At 37.4% G+C, this 21,475-nt stretch overlaps 1 protein-coding gene and 1 pseudogene across 1 annotated transcript in view; one reads left to right on the top strand and one right to left on the bottom strand.

The window, feature by feature from the left end:
- LOC107753498 (creatine kinase B-type-like) overlaps positions 1-2,640 on the top strand; it is a 5,662-nt pseudogene extending 3,022 nt beyond the window's left edge.
- A 445-nt stretch (positions 2,641-3,085) lies between these two features.
- LOC107753497 (MAP/microtubule affinity-regulating kinase 3-like) overlaps positions 3,086-21,475 on the bottom strand; it is a 20,475-nt gene continuing 2,085 nt past the window's right edge. The window contains exons 2-12 of the mRNA XM_016569650.1: positions 19,635-19,700; positions 19,474-19,544; positions 17,749-17,805; positions 17,403-17,639; positions 16,656-16,775; positions 13,988-14,167; positions 13,783-13,880; positions 12,253-12,402; positions 11,186-11,446; positions 7,236-7,280; positions 3,086-5,191 (exon numbers count right to left, since the gene is read on the bottom strand). Of these exons, the coding sequence (XP_016425136.1) occupies positions 4,849-5,191; positions 7,236-7,280; positions 11,186-11,446; positions 12,253-12,402; positions 13,783-13,880; positions 13,988-14,167; positions 16,656-16,775; positions 17,403-17,639; positions 17,749-17,805; positions 19,474-19,544; positions 19,635-19,700 (1,628 nt within the window). The 3' untranslated portion in view covers positions 3,086-4,848. The remainder of the gene's footprint in view (positions 5,192-7,235; positions 7,281-11,185; positions 11,447-12,252; positions 12,403-13,782; positions 13,881-13,987; positions 14,168-16,655; positions 16,776-17,402; positions 17,640-17,748; positions 17,806-19,473; positions 19,545-19,634; positions 19,701-21,475) is intronic.

Below are 21,475 nucleotides of genomic sequence, written 5' to 3'. Positions count from 1 at the left end.
CACACACAGGAAGCATGTCAGATGAGGTTCAAGTGAATATCAGGTCCTGGTTTGATCTGTGGACCCCTGGGGTTCTATGAAGGTACTAAAGATGGTCATTGTCCGGTATTTAAATTGTTTTATATATATATATATATATATATATATATCTAATATAATATGTATATTTAATATGTATTTGGGTTGGGGGAAAGGCTGACAGTCTTTTCAAGTTAGTTCTTGTCTGACAGGTCAGTCTACAGGACCAAAAGCAGTGGGCTGTTTAGCGGCTGATGCTCAGTCATATATCCTGTTCTGTGACTTCTTTGACCGTATTATTGAGTCTTACCACAGCTACAAGGTCACCACTGACACTGTTCAAGAGAGCGACTTCAATTATGACAATCTGAAGGTAAGAAAAAAGAATACCTAATGACAACACCGCATCTCAAAATGGAGAATGGACATGTTGGTGAAGTATCCTGATTTTCACCTGAGAAAAATCAGGATACTTCACATCTCAAGATTTTAACCTAGCCAAGTATGCAATGAATAGTCAGATATGAACTGCTCATTAAATTTATAGCACCATTACTGTCAGTAAGTGTCACATTTTAGTTTTAGGAAAAACCTCTGAGACATCATTTCATTTACTCTCTTAGTTTCCTCTAAGTGTAAAATTGGTCATTATAATATAATGATGAGAGCTCTAGAATAGTGCTAAATCTGTGGTAGAATGCTATAGATGTGTAAAATGTGTTTATGTGTGTGTAGGGTGGTGATGACTTTGACCAAGCATATGCTTTGAGTTGTGAGGTGACTGCAGGCCGCACACTACTGCTTCCCCACACACTGCAGCAGAGGAGAGCGCAGACAGCTCCTCACACTGGCCAAAACAGGTACTGCAGTTGATCACGGGTCTAATTAGATGGATATATTGCATGTTAATATAACTTGTTTTGTAGTTTTAGAGCAGCTGGGTGAGGACCTGCCAGGAAAGTTTTACACCATAGATGAACTTAGCCATGAGAGTGAAGACCGCACGGTTGTGATGGTTTCTCCACCACTGTCTTTGATAAAGATTGGTGTGGCTTGTGACTGGCCCGATGCAAGGGCCCTGTGGTTGGTTAGAGTTCACAATTTATGGTTGTATATGCTTGCATCAGAGCAATGTACAGTATGTTTTTGACCTATGATCAGGTTAAGCAAGGATGGGACCCTGGCTATTTGGGTGAACATGGACGACCATCTGAAACTGGTGTCTTACAGAAGTGATGCCTGCTTACAAGAGGCATTTAAAACAATCTGCATCAGTGTGCTCAAGGTTAATTTTAATCAACTACCTCATACAATATCATGTTGATATCATGTTTTCTTTGAGAAGTAAAAAGGTCTTAATATTGAACCCTGAGGTATGCCCTAAATATATATTATGGTCTATTCTGGCCACACCAACAATCTTAAACGTTTTTGTTTTTTTTTTAGATGGAGACACTTTATAAGAAACTGAGACATCCATTTATCTGGAAGCCTCACTTGGGTTGGGTGGTCAGCTCACCTGCAGAGGTTGGCACAGGCCTGAAGGCAAACGTCACAGTGAAAATGCTGCATCGCGCCGAGAACAAACGCCTGGATGACATCCTGGACAGACTACGACTTTAGATGGAAGCAGCTGATATGGCAAAACTCCGAGTTTCTGTAGTGTAAAATCATGCACGCAGCCACAGTTTAACATAAAAATGTAATTAGGTTGCATCCGAACATACATACTTTCCTACTATATAGAGGATGAAAACAGTGTGTAAAAATATGTCAGACTTTGCAGTATTCAAAAAAAAAAAAAAAAACGGGTGAAAGGTGAAAATACATCAAGGTGAAAATGTCCTGCTACATCTGGTAAGATTTTGAATACTTTATCCCATGAGGCCACAGGAAACGAGTTATGAACGTCAGTGAAGCAATGCAGCTGATGCTGCAGGTCACATTTCAGTGACAAAATGACAGATATAGTACATCCAGCTTAAATTCATACTATTTAAACCATACTTTTTTTAATGGTTGCGAAATAAAAAGAGGTACCTACTCAGAGACTATGCGATTCTTGACAGCTTTATTTTTCTTCTGCCATGGAAGAGTATGGCACATGTAAAAGGTTGTGAAATTTGGGACATTGATTGGGGATGGTCTCAACATTCCTGGTTGCAATTTTGGATTCTCTCTTAAATTTTCTAGTGCCACAAACAGGCCGAATTTTGACATAGCTAATAACTTTGACTGAAATGGTCTACCGAGTGGTTTCTACCATTTCCTTAAATTCATTTGTGCTATTCCTTCTGCAAATTTAATGCAACATTAACCAAATTCCGCTCAGATGATCTTCACACCAAGCTTGTTAATCAAGGCCTCAAAAAGATGATGGCAAGGACAAATAACATTTTAATTTGTCATGCATAAATTATATTGTAGCTGCCACTGCTATATTTTAAAGATTGATCTCCTATGTTGAACTTTATTTCCTTTTGATCATCAATGGAAACTAACTTCATTTAGTTGCTACTCTAAACAAACTTAATCAGTTGCATTATTTGTATTTAATGTGCAGCCTGTCCGGGCATCTACAAAATCAGTAACCTGCAGACCATTGGTTTTAATGAAGTCTAGCTTGTTTATTGAATCTCACAAAGGGTGAATCTCATGAAGAAATGTCCAGATTATATTTTACCCTAAGAAAATGAAGCCTATTTTAGGTCCATTACAATCTTTTCATTAAGCCAACACAACAAATTTTTACGAAAATGTCAACAATACAGAATTGTAATAGTCTTAAAACAGGCTTATTTTATTTTTTTCAGTTTGGGGCTGAAATATGACCTAGGTGTTTCTTTGAACTGAAAACTACACATTATAGGATTTTCATTTGAGTTTACAGACTCGTTTAACAGTCAGCAGTATTTACTATATCCTAAGCTTATATGATCATCTGTAAAAAAGAAAGAATGTTAAGTTTTCAGTTGGTTCTCATAAATACTTGATATAATGGCAATGAGGTATGCTAGTATATACTCCAGAAAAAGGACACAAAACATTTCAGTTCAAAGACTCATTTCAAGTAAGCTTTAATGTGCTCCAGTGGGACTGAACCACAGCGGCCCAAGGGATCTCTCCGCAGAAATGTACAGTACTATGTCCAGAGAATAAATGGGAAGAGTGTGTGGAAGGATGAAATGTATTGGAGTTTAATTGCATTTTTGGAGATCCTCAGCCTTCAGCTTGCTTCCCATCCAAACAGTTTCATCCGTACAGCCATTAAAAGAAAAAAAGAAAAAGAAAATAAATTAAAACCAGGAAAGGAAATCCTGGAAATGTATCTTCACAAAATGGAACATCACAATTGACATTCGAACATTCAATGCCTCTCTGAGCTTTAATCACAGCTTTACCCTTTAATATTTTTAGTCACTAATCCTTTTTCTCAAACTACTTAAACTTGAGCTCGTCTTCCCTTAAAAGTGTGCAGTCACAACCTCTTTAATCAGCATTACAGTAATACAACATAGACAGCATTGCACATTTAACCTTCGATACTTCAGTACAAAAGAACTAGTAGAAAGTACCAATACGAGTGGTCGTAGTCCATCATCTTCATCATCGTCATCACCACTTATTACAAAACAAATTACATTTTACTAAACAAAAAAAACAACAAAAATGGATTCTCTGGATTAATTTCTACAGTTAACAGAACAGGAAGGCATAAAATGGCCTAATAAATAAATTATAGCCACTCCTGCTCCAAACACACTGCAGGATTTCTGCACTACAGCTCCATGATGCTAGTCTCACTGTATGCTCTGTATGGAATGTTAATGTAGACGTTCGTTTACTCATTTTTAGCTGATCTGTACATCCAAACCATCTGCATCTGGGAACAACACTTACTCATTAATTCTGATGTTATGATCACATCTAATCCTCACTCTGAATTAAAAGGATAATTCACCCAAAAGGAAAGTTCTGTCATTATTGACCTGCTCTCATGCCGTTCCATGCATGCTGTTATTTATTAAAGACTGCACATTTCCAGTGATTAACAACTTACGTTTTTAGAATGGTTACACAAAGTGCAACATATGGCTATTGCGCACAAGTTGCACTGCGTGGCATATTATGATGGTGTTTTCTCATTTTTGGAGCTTAATCGTCATGTTCACCACAGAAAAAGTTGCATATTTCTTCAAAATGTTCTACTTCCATGAAAAATAACAACATGCAGGTTTTGTGAGCACATGAGGGTGAGAAAATAATAGAACTTCCATTGTTGGATCAACTGTGCCTTTAAAAGCAAGTCTTGATAAGTTATAAAAGAACTGTTAAAACTGAGTGGTGTCAAAATCTAAAAGAAAAGAAAGCAACTAAACAAGTATGACACACTGAACATAATTTTTTCTGTACAGAGCTCAATAGTGACTATACAACACCTCCACGTAAGTAGGCTGAAAGTCTTGTATTATACAACTCTATCATTAATTCAATACAACAAAAACATTCTAGATCTTAACTGTACATGTGGAAAAAGTCGGTTTAAGTCTGTTACGATAATTCGCTCGACAGATCTCTGTTCTGCCGACCCTGAAAGGGTTTCGATATTATTGCAAGATGGTTGTTTTAACCAGGCGTATATCACGAGGTCACGAAGATCAAGCTAGGGCGTTTTTTCTCTTTTCATCTTTTTGCATTCATATTTTTTTCTCCACTACACATTACAGCAGTAGCTTACAGAAGCAGTAACTCACAATGCTGCTCAAACTTCCTGGCCAGATTCCTTTTTTTAGTGTTCCCTATAGTTTTGTATTTTTTGGAACCCTTTGCTTACAGCTTGAGCTCATTGGCAATTTTGGAAGCGATGTTCTTGAAGGCGATGGACGTCCCCGATATGCGTTTGAAGCGCACGCCGTTGAGAGACAGACGGGGCAGTTTGCACACCTCCATCTCCCACTGGACGAGACTGTCCTGCCGCGCGTCGCCGTGCACGCAGAAGAGCAAGAAGCGCTCGCGCTGCTCGTAGTCGCAGTTGTTGGCATCCAGCACCTTGCGGATTTCTCTCATCATGTCTCCCGGCTCCATGGACGAGGTGGTCTTCATGCTCCAGGTGAAGCGCAGCGATCTGGGCTTCGAGTCACGGCCTTCCTCCTTGGGTTCTCCGGATCCGCTCCTGACGACAAACACAGAAGCGCTCAGAATGACTCTCATCACAGACTAGAACAGTTAGAAGAGTTCCTCTGATCTGGGTGTTGTGGAGTTAAAGCCTGTTCACACCGAGGACAAGCTTTAATAATCATTCTAATGATATGAGAATGGCACCACAGCTATAACACTGAGGAACAATGTCGCTGGAATCACTCTCAGAGCGATTTGTGCAGCTGATGAATGATGAAAACATTGACGATCAGAATCCACACAACTTTAAGGAACTGGAATGTTTAAAGAGGCATTGGTTTGCGCACTAATAAAGTTGTAGTTGCGAACAGGTCTAACAGTATTAATAATCATTCTATGAGAATAGTGAAATCCACACCACAGCTATAACGATATCGACACAGTTAATTGTTGAAATCACTTTCAGAAATTTTTTTCCAACTGATTGGCAGCCAATTAGAATCCATCTGAGTTTAAAGATATTTAGCACCTACAGCGGCAGATGCCAAAACTACAGTGCGCAATTACAATATATCATTTTATCAGAGTTGGTTTGTGCGCTAATATAGTTAGTATTATGGTTATAGTTATTTAAGGGCCATATCAAATACGATAATTATAAATATAAAGTTTTAATAATCGTTAGAATTCTATGAGAATAGCGATGTCCACGCTACAACTATAACGATAATAACACAGAGGAGCGATATCTATGGATTCACTTTCAGAACGATTTTTCCAACTAATGAATAATAAAAACATTGACGGCCAATCAGATTCCATCCAACTTTAAAGAGCTTGAGCTTTTAAAGCGGCAGACGACAAAACTGCAGTGCGCACTTATAATAAACTATTTTATCAAACGTTGGTTTGTACGCTAATATAGTTATCATTATGGTTATCATTATCGGCGTGAAAATAACTTTAATTGCCGTTCACATCAAATACAATAATTATAAATACAAAGTTTTAATAATCACTCTAATTCTATGAGAATAGCGACATCCACACTACAGCAATAACGAAAACGACACAAAGGAACAATATCGTTGGAATTACTTTCAGAACGTTTTTTCCAACTGATGAACGAAAAAAACAGTGACAGCCAATCAGATTCCATCCAACTTTAAAGCGCTTGAGCTTTTAAAGCGGCAGACGACAAAACTGCAGTGCGCACTTAAACAATTTTAATTGCACGTTGGTTTGTACACTAATGTAGCTATCGTTATGATTAACGTTATTAGTGCGAACAGACTTTTAAGGGCCACTTACACCCAGCACAATACCTATAAAGTTTTAATAATCGTTATAATTATCTGATAATAGCAAAGTCCACATCACAGATATAACGATAACGACACAAAGGAACAATATCGGCGGAAACACTTTCAAGAGCGATTTTTTCGGCTACTGAACAATAAAAACATTGACAGCCAATCAGAATCTGCTCGAATTTAAAGCGCTTGAGCATTTATATCACCAGACAACATAACTGCATCACGCACTTATAATAAACAGAATGTTATTGTCCGTTGGTGTGGACGCTAATATATTGTTATAGTTATCTGTATATTTATCGTTCTTGGTGTGAATGGGCCTTTTTTCTGGAGCAACTTTACAAAACCAATAAGGTGCGTGGAAAAAAAATCTGTGGCCAATAAAGCTAAAACAAAACCGTAAATTAGACACACATTATATTTTGTATATATAGTGGAATTGGTTTCTATTAGACATCTGCTGGCTGATGTTGAACGTCCATTTTTGCTTATTTGAGGTATTAAGATTTTCGGTATCAGTGCCTCCCTACTATAAAGGGACTGAGAAATGAGCAAGGTAGTTTAGAATGGTAAAACCTGCATCAGGAAGATAGAAGACAGCTCTCAATGATTAGAAAACATGCAAAATACACCGAACAATCAGAAACGTCACACACACACACGTATAGTCAAATACTGTACACTGGTCATCTGAACCATTTCAATCTACACAGACTCTTGTCGACTGACCGGAGGAGGCAATAACAAATACCACATAAGACAGAGGATCTTTGAAAACCTCACCTCAAACTGTACGGCCGACCGTGGGCCTCTCCTTCACTGGGTACCCTTGGGAAATATCAGAGGTCATATTGAGAAAACAGTGGACGACTAAACTCTAAAACCATAGATTAGTACAACAGACAACAGTTCCTAGGCAACTGTAAACGGCCTAATGCTGAGGGCCGTTCACACCAAGAGCAATAACTATAAGAACTATATTAGCATCCACACCAACAGATGATAAGATTTTGCTTAAGCTTGCTGCAGTTGTGTTTTCTGCCGCTTTTAAGTGCTTGAGAGCCTTTAGGTCCGTCGGATTTCGATTGGATGTTAAAGTTTTTATCGTTTGTCAGCTTAAACAAATGCACCATTTTTTCCCCAAACCAGTTCAGCGTAAACCCCGCCCACAGCTGATCTCATTGGTCAACCCAATCACGCAAGATTGATCTGATCGGCACTGTAAATTAAACATAAATTCCCAATGAACCCTTTAGAACCAAAGCGGCAGGGTTTGCGCTGAACTGGCTCGCGAAAAAAAATAAAAATGAATTTATAACAGCTAAGGGGCGTTGTTAGGCACGATGCGAAGCAATAAGCCCCATGAAGCCGTGGTTTATAGTGAATTTATAACAGCTAAGGGGTGTTGTTTGGCATGCTTCATGCTTCCGCTTCGCGTTGTGCCTAACAACGCCCCTTAGCTGTTATAAATTCACTGTAAACCACGGCTTCTTGGGGCTTATTGCTTTATTAAAAATTGCTCTAAAAATGATTCCATTGACATCACTATTCTCTTACAACAATTATGAAAACTGGTTTAGGTTAGAGTTAGTGGTTAACATTAGTTTCAGCATTTCAGTGATAACCGATGAAAACTTTAGGCTGAACTGGTTTGAAATCACATGAAAAAAAAAAACCTTCTGAAAGAGATTCCATCAATATCGTTAGTGTGGACATTGCTATTCTTTTACGATGATTATTAAAACTTTATGGTTATGGTTAATTTTGGGGTTAGTATTTGTTTCATCGTTATGTAGGCAATCAACGCTGTGATTAACATGACCAATGAAATCTTTAGAATCAGCTGAAGGCGGGGTTTGCGAAAAAACTGGCTTGTGAAAAAAAAATCACATGAAAAAAATTACTCTGAAAGTGATTCCAACAGCACTGCGCCTCTGTTGTTATTATATAACTGTGGCGTGGACGTCGCTATTCTCCTAGAATTAGGACTATTATTAAAACTTTATGCTTACAGTTATCGTCCTTGATGTGAACAGAATACATACTGCTGCTGATGTTTTCATCATGTTGCTGTTTTTTAATAAAAACAAAAAACCATTAGCAGTGTGTTACAGGGATTTTACCACTGCTTCATGTGTGCCTGTGGACTTCTCTTAGCTTTGGTGAAATCACTGTGATGAATGGCCTCTTGTTTCTTTACTTTAATTCTTACTGCATAACAGAAGTCCTTTTTGCTGCCTTATTGTGATTTTGATTGGTGGTGGAGAGTGGAAACTGATTGGTGGTGGAGAGTGGAAACTGAGAAACTTCCTTCTGAGCACAGAGATTTGGAGAGAGGGGAACGGGTACAGGACCACTACAGACCAACAGCATTCAACAGATCCAACCAGACTACAGCTAAACACCAGCAGTCTCCACGGGTAAAGTCTGAGGTGGGGGAAGTGTCATCATCAGTCTGCAGGCCGTGCAAACATTCACAGAGGTGTCATTAGTAAGAAACACACGGGTCGACAGGAGTCTAGTTCTGAGGAGAAGGGTGTGTGAGGACACATTTCCATATGCAAGTCTGATATGAAATATGTCAAACTATTGCTCCCTACCTCGCCGTTCTGAAAGACAGAGTTCTACAACACAAAAGCGCGGACCCGAGACCTGTGGGTCAGCCATGAAATCTGAAGAATAAATAAACTTAAGTGAAAATGACCACACACGTATTATAGAAGACTCATTTATCTATAATATCACTATACATTTATTAAAAACTTAAAGGACTAGTTCACTCAAATATATAAATTTACTCTCAGGCCATCCAAGATGTAGATGAGTTTGTTTCTTCATCAGATTTGGAGAAATGTAGCACTGCATCAGTGTCTCAGCAATGGATGCTCTGCAGTGAATGGGTGCCGTCAGAATGAGAGTCCAAACAGCTGATAAACACATCACAATAATCCACAAGTAATCCACACCACTCCAGTCCAGCAGTTAATGTCTGGAGAAGACAAAAGCTGCATGTTTGTAAGAAAGTCCATAATGCATAATAACGCTTCCTCCAGTGAAAAAGTCCATCTGCTGTTGTAAAAAAAAAAAAATTTTTAAATCACCCCCACATTTTTGTTTAGAGCTGTTTTGGCTCGTAAACGGTGCTTGATCTGTGCAGATTTCTCTCCTGATTCAGACCAGACCACTTTTTCACTGGAGGAAGCAAGATTATGGACTCGCATTTTAGCTGGAAGCAACGGTTTCCCAACGGTTAAAAACGCCTTGATGAATTTGTTTATTACAAACACAAAGACTTTCATTTCTCCAGATGTTAACTGCTGTGGTGTGGATTACTTGTGGATTATTGTGATGTTTTCATCAGCTGTTTGGACTCTCATTCTGACAGCACCCATTCACTGCAGAGCATCCATTGCTGAGACACTGATGCAATGCTACATTTCTACAAACCTGATGAAGAAACTCATCCTAATCTTGGATGGCCTGAGGGTGAGTAAATCATCAGCAGATTTTCATTTTTGTGTGAACTGTTCCTTTAAGAGTGTAATTCCTGCAGCACTAGCGTCACCAAATCAAACTGCAAACAGGCAGTAGGGGGCAGGTCTGAGAGAGATGTTGACACATGCCCGATCAGCTCACTTTACACTGTGTCCTTCACTCACTGCAGCTCACTCCGAGTCGATGCATGCGCAGCACTGAGCGTGAGTGTGTGTGTGTGTGTGTGTGAGTGTCAGGCCACCTGGCTCGCTCTCTTCCATACACACACAGCGCAGTGTAGGGCTTTAACAGTTAAAGGGAGATTTCCTGTGCTAATGGTTTGTAAAGAGTGTAAAGCAGTGGTACTCAATCAGGGGCCGGATCCACTAGGGGCCCACAGCTAAATTCCAAGGGCTCCTCAAGGTGAAGTCATTTAAAGTATTAAATACTTCTAACTTACATGAGAAACTTACATTTGAATTCTAAAAAGCACTATAAGAACAACAAACTGATACACAAAGTCTGGGAGTCAGTAAGATTTTTAATGTTTTTTAAAGAAGCCTCTTCTGCTCATCAAGGCTGCATTTATTTGATCAAAAGCACAGTAAAAACAGTAATATTGTAAAATATAAAATAACTGTTTTCTATGTGAATATCTGTTAAACTGTAATTTATTTCTGTGATGTGCAGCTGTATTTTCAGCATCATTACTCCAGTCTTCAGTGTCACATGATCTTCAGAAATCATTCTAATATGCTGATTTGCTGTTCGAGAAACATTTATTATTATTATCAAAAATGTGTGCAGCAAAGATGCATTAAATTGATTTAAAGTGACTGTACAGACATTTATAATGTTTGTTACAAAAGATTTCAACATTTATAATGATAAGAACTATTATCAATAATTGAGCACCAAATCAACATATTTCTGAAGACTGGAATAATGGCTTCTGAAAATGTATGTAAAATAAATGACATTTTAAAATATATTAAAATAGAAACAGTTCTTTTAAATTGATTTATATTTCACAATATTACTATATTTTTGCTGCATTTTTAATCAAATAAATGAAGTCTTGGTGAGCAGAGACAATTTCTTTCAAAAACATAAAAAAAATCGTGATTATTCAAAACCTTTGACTAGTAGTGCAACTCCTCATTACTGAGCTGATCTGAGTTTTTTACAGTTCTGCTGAATCCTGACCTGACTTCCACACAAACCTCAGGAGACGGTCAGTGACGGATCTGGAGACTGACCTGCGCACAAGCTTGGAGGTGAGCTTGCTGATGAATCCGGACGAGGTTCCCCTGCGGGCCTGGGCGAGAGTGCCCGTGTCGTGGGACAGCGAGGGCGATGCGGGAGGGCCGTTGTATGTGGCGCTGCGGCGGTCTCTGAGCTGCGCCCCGTGGAAGGTGCTCCGGCTGGAGGTGCCCCGAGGAAAGCGGGTCCGATCCGGAGTCATGCTGCTGATGCTGTGAGCCGACGGAGACGTGGACGGAGCCCTGGAGCCAGAGCTGCTGACACACAGACGGTGATTCACAGTGATTTCATGACATCTCTCAAGGAACCAGACTCAGAAACAAAACTGTTAATTCTTTGCAAATTATTTAACTATAAAACCAGTTGAATCTCTATACATAAACAAAACATATATACCGTATTGGCCCGAATATAAGACGACCCTGATTATAAGACGACCCCCCCTTTTTCCAGATGTACCTTTTGGAAAAAGGCTTTTTAAAAACCAAATCTTGTTTTTTCTCAGTAAAACACATTTTGTCTTCAATTATTTTCATATTGCATATTTTTCCTATTTTAATTTTTGTTTTGAAAGTATGGTAAAAACTGGTAAAATGTACCCAGATGTATTTCCAAGAAAAAAATATCGTCTTATATTCGGGACAATACGGTATATATATTTTTGGTTTTGTATTAAAATAAACTAAATACAAATACAAATTAATAAAAAAAAACTATGTAGACATTAAAAAAAATAGTAGAAATGACAAAAATGACTAATAGCAAAAATTTTTAAGAAAACGTAGGAAATTTACAAAATATCTTCATGGAACATGATCTTTACTTAATATCCTAATGATTTTTGGCATAAAAGAGAAATCAATAATTTTGACCCATACAATGTATTGCTTGGCTATTGCTACAAATATACCCCAGCGACTTAAGACTGCTTTTGTGCTCCAGGGTCACATATTATAAAAACTAAAATATAAGAAAATATAGAAACAAATTAAAAAAACTAGCAAACACTATAGTAGTATCTCAATGATAGCTCAATGAAATACTGAAGAGCATGTCGGCTCACCCCTTGAATTCAGCGTCGTCCTCGATGGGCGGCAGCGGAGACTTGCTGGGGTGGCCTGAGGCGGACATGGACTTCACATGCCGCGGCCGAGTGGACGCTCCTGGAGACACTGAGGAAGATGCACTCGCCGAGGCCGACATCTCCGTCAGACTGAGACAGAGAAGAGGAAGACACAGAGCAAACATCAGTCTTGACATCATATGTGAATCAATTATTCATGCCCCTTTCACATCAAGAACAATGCAAACACAGATTGCAAGAAATTTAGCATGTTTTAATGCATAATAAAACCAGAGACCAGGCATTTTCTGCACTGATTTTGGGGGGAAATCTGCAGAATTATTTCAAACATGGTGAAATATGTAAAACTTTGCTGAGAGTACATAATCACATGGCAAAAAAAAAGAGTTATTTTACTATACTATTATTTTTTAGTTTTAGTTTTCATTTTCATTTTAGTTCATGTTTTAGTAATTTTGTTGTGTTTTTTAAATTGTCTTACTTTTTTAATAGATCTACATATTTTTATTAGTTATTTATTAGTTTTAGTTATTTTAGTACATCTAGTTAAAGTAAAAGAAAATAAGAAATGTTGCCTTGTTTTTTTATTTTTATTTATTTATTTATTTTTTAAGTCTATTTTATTTCAAGTAACAAAAATATATTTTTATGGTTTTGGTTGTAGTTCATTATAATTACCCTGGTACAAAAAATAATTCTAATTAAGCAGTATCTCACAAGAAAGATTGTGATCCTCAGCATGCTACTGCAAGTGTGATATGCCTGCACACAAACTTGTGCATGAAATCTGCATATGCATATTTTCACGAACAAATCATGATCCATCAGTGACTTTCATGCTTATACTAAATGTATGTATTTATTTTTAAATTATATTTAAACATGTAGGAACCACATATACGCCAAAAAAAATAAAAAATCACATATTCTGGATGGCCTTATAAACGTGTTAAGATAAAATTGTATTCATAGATATATTTAAAATAGTATATATTTATTGTATTGTATAATATACATATACACACACACACACACACACACAATGTGAACCTATTGTTTTTACAAACAATTCTATAAGCAAAAGTTAATATTGTTTAACTGACATTTCACATACAATATGTCCAAATATTGTGTTTTTGTTTTTGCTCAACCAACAAAAATATTCCCTGAAGAAGCCGAATCAGAGAACAAAATTGGAGTAATACAAATTATTGCTATATTATATTGTTATAAAAAGCTGTTATGTTGTTATTAAAAGCTAGTATTTTGATACACAATATCAGAACAAATAATAAGAAGAAGAATTTAGATGCAATGAATATATATATTAAACACACATTCTCATTTTGTTAGCAATTGTTTTTCATGTTGGTTTCCGTTATGGCTTTCACATCTTATCAGGAATGGACACGGAGAGCTGATGTCAGTGGTTTTATGTGAAGGTCTATATCTATCCATGCACAGTTTGAGAAACGCTGCGGTGAAGCCGTGCGCTCGGAGTCTGCTCACCTGCTGTCTTTGCCGTTGGGTACGGCTGAGTACCGGTCTGTACTGGATCTCTCACACACGTACGTATTCCTCCTCGTCATTCCTCCAGCAGCGCTATTCTGCTCACACAAGCACACATCATTATAGACGGAGAATGTGAGCTAGTGTTAGTCGCATGTATTCGTATCACATGGCACGTGATGTAGCGGCTCGTGTGACCTCTCACCCCTGAAGCTGTGGAGGACTTCCTGCGTTCCTGGGCCGCCAGAGGAGAGGCGGCCATGTCTCCTTTAGAGCTGGAGGAGGGCAGCTTACTCTCCTCCTTCTTCTTCTCTCCCTCCACGCTGCTGGCCTGAGAGCGTTTGGTGTGAGAGACGGCCGGAGGTATGGACGGAGCCACTGCACAGAATCAGACTCATGTTCAGAACAACATGGAAATATGTCAGCTCAAAATCAAATAAATTAGATCAACAGATTTGGGTTCTTTTTAAAACATTGGAACGTTTATAGAGCTTGATTTTTATTTAAAAGAGATGGATCACCCAAAATTCTGTCATTTACTCATCTTCAATGACTTTCAAACCCGTATGACTTTCTGTCTTCTGTGGAACAGTTGAAAGTTGTTTTGAAGAATGTTGGTAACCAAACAGTTCTGGGTTCCATTGACTTCCGTAGGATTGGGGGAAAAAATGCTATGGAAGCCAATGGGATTTGAAACTCTTTGGTTACCAACATACTTCAAAATATCATCTTTTTACATTCCACAGAAGAAATAAAGTCATACAGGTTTGGAACAACATGAGAATTTTTATTTGTAGATGAACTCTCCCCAGTGTTGCCAGGTCTGCGGTTTTTCATCGGAATCAGGCTACTTTAACACTGTTGCCGCGGGTTGTTTTTCATATCCGTGATCTGAAGCGACCCCAATAACGTGATATTTAGCACTTGGAATGCAAATTTTAAAAGGGGAACGTGTATTTTACATGTATTTTACCTCCCACCCCACCTCAGTAGCAACTGGGTGGGTTTTGTTGTGAAAACCTGGCAACCCTGACTATCCCTTTAAATGGACAGGTTTAAATGTCTTTACATTAAAATGGTCACATTAAAATTATCTTGGAAACTTTTTACTGTGCCTTAATTTATTTTTTCTACTTTATTTATTTATTTATTGTTATACCTTTTACCCCAGACCTAGACTTCCTAAAACTAAGAAAATGTATAATAAATATTTATTATATAATTTTTTTAGTGGTGTCAAAATTAGCACGTTACCCTAACCCTAACGAGGGGATTAATTATGTCAGTTTAACACATAAAAAATATTTAACGCAATTAACGCAGGGGCGGGGCTAGGGTTGGCCACCCCACTCACAACTGCTGCTTCTGTCACTTTTTCTCTTGAGAAGAAGTTCATTTATTTAGTCGCAGAACGACTGAGAACGGGAGACGTTTCAGGGTACTGCGCTGGACTTTAGAGTGTGCTGGTGACTATGTAGAGCTGTTGTTCAGGTCGCTGCTGGGTCGTGACCTTTGACACAGGTTTGTGGTGGACAGCGAATCGCTTCCTTCAAACTAAAACGAGCGAACAAAACCAGATCAGGGTTATTATAGTTAACTAAAACTTCTTCATTTCAGCTAGTTACAAGGGCACGATTTCTCTTTTTAACGTACTTCAACTTGATGCAATAAAATAAAATAAACCAAATGAAACAGAAATAAAAACGAATAGAAAGAATACATACATTTAAAAAAAAAAAAAACTACTAAAATTGAATAAAAACACAACAAAATTACAAAAACGTTTATAAAAGTAAAAATTAATTCAAAATATTAATGAAATATAATAGTATCTCAATGATGGCAAAACAGCACTGCACAGAATATACTGTATGAAGTGGATGAAGCATTAGTAATTACGACTGATGTTTTGATCGTTAATAACTGTTCTTGCGCTCCATTTAGGCGCGCTGCATTCTGATTGGTTCGGATAGCATACTGCAGGAGGTCGGGGGCGCGGAAAATCGTGCTATAAAGCGATTTAGAAATCGCGCACGCTCAAATCGTGCATTTTATGACGATTTCGATTAATCGCACAGCCCTACTGCAGATGCAACAGAGGTGAATCTGCTTGCACCATTTGGTTTACACTGCGATTGCTAGAGGAATAACATGTGACCCTGGAGCACAAAACCAGTCTTAAGAGTCAATTTCTCGAAATTGAGATTTATACATCATCTGAAAGCTGAATAAATCTGGAATCTGAGGGTGCAAAAAAATCTAAATATTGAGAAAATCATCTTTAAAGTTGTCCAAATGAAGTTCTTAGCCATGCATATTACTAATCAAAAATTAAGTTTTGATATATTTACTGTAGGAAATTTACAAAATATCTTCATGAAACATGATCTTTACTTAATATCCTAATGATTTTTGGCATAAAAGAAAAATCGATAATTTTGACCCATACAATGTATTGTTGGCTATTGCTACAAATATACCCCAGCGACTTAACACTGCTTTTGTGCTCCAGGGTCACATATTGAGTACCTATCAGCTTGCACTATCTAGAGTGTCCTGACTGAACTTCAGGTCATTTCTGAACAGGTTTCTACTACTCGTGACATGCCAGGTTTATTGTTAACAAATGTATGATTAAGATTTGATTTCACTTGACTTCAAAAGACTTGGAATAAAGCGTTCAGGTCTTATGGACTACTTTTATGGACTACTATGGAAACTTTTAATGGTGCTTTTGTCCTTTTCTGCGTTTGCAGTTGCCCTGTTCACAGTATGCTTTCGTTGTATGGAAAACAGCATTAGACATCTCATTTTGTGTTTCACAGAAAAGTATAAACCCAGATGGGTGTGTGAAGTGTGCAGAGCCGTCTCACCTCTAGACTTCCACGTTTGCCTGGATTAAGCACCAACAGCTTCTTCAGAAGGTTTTCACAGTCTGTGGACATGTAGAACGGTATACGATACTTCCCTCGCAAAACTCTCTCTCGCAGCTCCTGTGGACCAACATTCAGAGTGAGGAGCAAACACAGCACATACAGCCAGAGCAATATGCTTGTAGGGAAACTTACTGTATTCTCATTTAGGTAAACTATATAAAACATAAGCTTAACGATGGAGCAGTGTTTTTTTTTTAAAGCAAACAGTGTATCACTATTACCTCTTCACAAGCAAAACAATACATCAATTAGGTAACAATTATTTGTTAACAACTATTAATTATATGTAGTTGTTTGTAACTAGGGTTGCAAAGGGGTGGAAACTGTCCAGAAACTTTCCAAAAATCCCTGGAATATTCCAAAAAAATCCTGGAAAGTTTCCAAAATTTCTGAAATTTACTGGAAATTTTCCACCTTTTTGCAACCCTATTTGTAACAATGTAAAATGCCACTTTTGATCAATTTAATGCATATTTGTTTTATAAGAGTCTTAATTTCTTTCAAATAACAATCTTACTGACCCCATTCTTTTGAACGGTAGTATGTAACTTTATTCAAATCAAAAAAAGAGTGTGTATAAAACATAAAACAATTAAAGATTTTTATCAGTGATTTGCATCGTTTCACTTAATTGTATTGCATGTGAATAGGCCTTAAGTGATTCTGAATATAACTAGAAATGACCTTCAAATTCTGTCCGTCAAAGGGAAGTGAGCCGCTGACAAGCGTGTAGAGGATGACCCCCAGACTCCAGACGTCCACCTCTGGCCCGTCGTACTTCTTCCCCTGGAAGAGCTCGGGAGCCGCGTACGGAGGACTGCCACAGAACGTGTCCAGCTTACTCCCGATGGTGAACTCGTTACTGAAGCCAAAGTCCGCTATCTTTATATTCATGTCCGCGTCTAGCAGCAGGTTTTCAGCCTTTACAGAGAGAGACGCACAAAGAAATGTAGCAAAGCGGTCTGCATAGAACTCAATGAAACACAAATCACTAAAGGTGAGCAGATCTTAAAGGGTGCGTGTGTCTCACCTTGAGATCCCTGTGGACTATTCTCTTCTGATGGCAGTACTGCACCGCAGACACGATCTGTAGTCACACACAAAGCCACATAATTACATCATTCCACAAACCAGTTCTTTTGTTTAACTGAGAATAGAAGCCGAGAAAGTCAGGACATGTTGTCATTTAGCATGTGTTTATGTCACTGTGGTTCTTATATTCTCACTAACCACCTCCTGCAGTGAACTGTGCTGCAGCGACTGCAGCAGGGGGTTTAATTCCCCTCACACTGAAGATGAACTCAGACTAGTGTCTGTTGATTTACAGTTATCACACGAACAGCTGATCATAGTGACACATCACCACTAGAGGGTGTGCATGTGCTCGATACTAAACCCTATTCAAATGAGTCAACATTCATTCAAGGTGAGAAGACAAGAAGATGCCCCCAGCGTATTTACTGATCATGACATGACTATTATAAATCTTTCTTTCTTTCATAAAGAGGTGTCATTTAATGTCAATTGCAAAATCAGTTACTGCAAACATGTTGTTTTATATAGATGTTTTTTTTTCCATTTCAGTTGGAGGAATCATCTTTTCAACCAAACCATTGTCAAGCAGAATGAAGATGTAATAAATACTGCAATAGATGTAATTAATCTAATTCACTGTATGTAAACCAGCACATATGAGTAAATGTCAGTATTTACCCACGTATATCTGTACTAAAACATCATAGAGTATGTAAATGAATAGGCAGGGACTTTGCCGAATATTTTACTCAATGAAACACTGAATTAAACTCAAATTGTTTAATGAATTATTTAAAAATATCTGTTTCAATGAATCAGAGATGTGTTAAAAAGTACTTCCATTGTACTCTCAGCTGCCAAAAAGTGTGCATTAAAAACTAAATTAAAATTGTGATTTTCATGACTAATTGAATTTTATATAGTTTACAAAATAATATTGAACGTATCTTAAATATTTCCTTACAAGTAACTATTTTTAAATTACTAGCACTTTTTTGTAATTGCATATTTTCAGTTCCTAGTAACTATTTTGATATGAACTAATATCCCTTTCCAATTTTACTGGTAACTATTGATAAGATACCACTTATTAATTACATATTAATACCTATTCTAATAGTGACTAGTGGCAACCACTTTGTTGCAACCACAACTGATTCTGAGGAACTACATTGTTTGGTGGAAGAAGACTGTTTTTATTTATATCATCTCTGTTTTATTCTGTGAAACCGTACTACGTATATGGAATAACCGTTTTATAAAAGCAATAAGCCCCGTGAAGCCATGGTTTACAGTGAATTTATAACAGCTAAGGGGGTTTTAGCTTCGCTTCGTGCTTTGCGTCGTGCCTAACAACGCCCTTTAGCTGTTATAAATTAACTGTAAATCACGGCTTCACAGGGCTTATTGCTTTAATATTCTGTTATTTTATAAACATACGTCGTGATTTAATTATTTTATAATGATTGTTTGATCGTTGTTTGCATTGAAATGCATTGTGGGAGAGAAGCAAATATCTATCTAAAAAACTAGCCCCATCCACTGTCAATATCTGTTGTAAATATCACACTGGATTCTTCTCTCAGTTTGACAGTTACCTAATACAATCACTATTTGAAGGGTCGAATGACTTTGCTCTATTTTTATATAGTTGATTTAAATCTCCGCAGACTTTCAATGACTCTGCTTCAGATGTGTGTAGAGTTTGAGCGCGGCTCACCTGCCGAAACTTTGCTCTGGCTTCCTTTTCCTTCATCCTCCCATGAGCGACTAAGTAGTCAAACACTTCACCTGACATGAACAGAGACATTCAGAGATGTGTGTCATGACGTGCGCTGATAGTGATATTAAATATGAATCTCACCTGTCCATCAAACTCACCTCCACTTGCATACTCCATTATTAAATAAAGTGTCTTCTCTGTTTCAATGACTTCAAATAATTTAACTGGAAGAGAGAAACAGATGCAGAGAGCGATTCAATATTTGAAGCTGAAAACGCAAACATTTCAAAATCAACGGAATATTGATTCAGATGTTTCACATGGGACAATATAAATATTCTGTCTAAATGTTAAGAAATATTAGAAATATTTTCTGAATCTATCAGCCTGTCTAACTGATACATTTTATTGACCTTAATATGATCTCAACTCAGAATTTATTTTGGGCATTTGGCATTAGTATGTTGCTAAGCTAAGCAGAATGTTTTTAATTTTTGTTAATTTTTATAATTACTATTTTCATAATGTATCACGTATCAATATAAGCATACTTTAAAGCATGGCAAAATATTAAAACAATGGTTTAAAAATGCACTTTAAATGAAAACGTTTAATTTGACATTATTACAAAGTGAGCCTTTTAAAACTCTACTTAACCGTGTTAAGAAGCAGTCATGAAAGAGTCTCTTTTTAAGTACACTTAAGTGCCTTAATAAAATAGTTTGATTAATATTATGCTATCTGCAAATACATTGTTTTAGAAATATCCTTTAAAGTTTTAAAGTACACCACAAGGGCAAATGTAACTAATTTTTTCACAAGAGTAGGCAGCTCACTAGGTTTTCGAACAATATGGAGCTAAAATAGTCTCAAAATTTACATATAAAATATGATTCACAAACTTGCAATCATACTTGTGCATTCATTGTGTTTTGCTTTTATGAAATGTATTTTGTGGATGTAAATTAGGTTATGCATTTGCAAATCATATTTTGTAAATACATTCATTTTTGACACTGTTTTAGCCCCACAAAGCCGAGTGCTGGAGCTGTTTGGAATGACGACAGATCTGATCTGCGCTTGAATTATCTCAGGAACTCATCTATGACATGGAGAAACAAAACACCAGGCATGCTTGTTATGGAGATGTGCTAAAATACACATCACACACACAGCTTCCTGTGTCTTTAGTGCACTTTACTGTATGTGAAGAGCTTCTGTAATTCAATTGACTCTCTGCGGACGGACACTAATAACGTCTGACTGCAGTCTTTAACGCAGTGTGTGTGTGTTAGGAAAGATGAGAGAAAAAATGTCAGGGATAGGTGGGTAATCACAGCTTTCAGTCTGATTAATCTAAAATCCAGCTCAGTCTCAGCCAATCAGAAGCCAGCGGTGACACGCATGCGGCCCCAGGAAGGGCACGCCAGAAACAGCCAGTCATGCTAATCGATACAGAAGTGAAAACAGAGTCTTGTGACGACAAAAGAGGCACAAAAGAGCTGAGCTGGTCAGACATCAGCCGCGCAGAGCTAAAGCAGGCCGTCTGAATGACTCTCCCGTGATTCCCTTCCATTAGGAATATAAATAATCAAGTTAACATCTCATACAAATGAAGCGAGAGAAAAGAGAGGGAAAGTGCCATGTCATGTCGAGCTGTGTATTAAAACAAGACATTGATTAAGGAAGACATCACTTCCTGTTAGCAGGTCTAAACAGCTCCAGTACTTTAGGGCTTGATCAGGTGTTAGAGCGTCAGTTTGGGGCCTCACACCAGTATTGTTAGTGCCAACTAAAACTATTAAAAATAAATGAAAGCTAAATAGAAAAAAAAATAAAAACAATTATAAAAATAAAAATGACAAGCACAAAATTACTAAAACTTGAACTATAATTAAACTGAAAATATAAAAATAAAAGCTAGCTCAAAACATATGAATAATTTAATAAATATTATAACAGTACACAGTAAATACTATATATATATATATATATATAT

This window comes from Sinocyclocheilus rhinocerous, unplaced genomic scaffold (assembly GCF_001515625.1).
Source record: "Sinocyclocheilus rhinocerous isolate Xijiao unplaced genomic scaffold, SAMN03320098_v1.1 scaffold1523, whole genome shotgun sequence".
NCBI classification, from domain to species: domain Eukaryota; kingdom Metazoa; phylum Chordata; class Actinopteri; order Cypriniformes; family Cyprinidae; genus Sinocyclocheilus; species Sinocyclocheilus rhinocerous.
The sequence above is the reverse complement of the archived record's forward strand: the minus strand, read 5'-3'. Positions and strand labels throughout refer to the sequence as shown.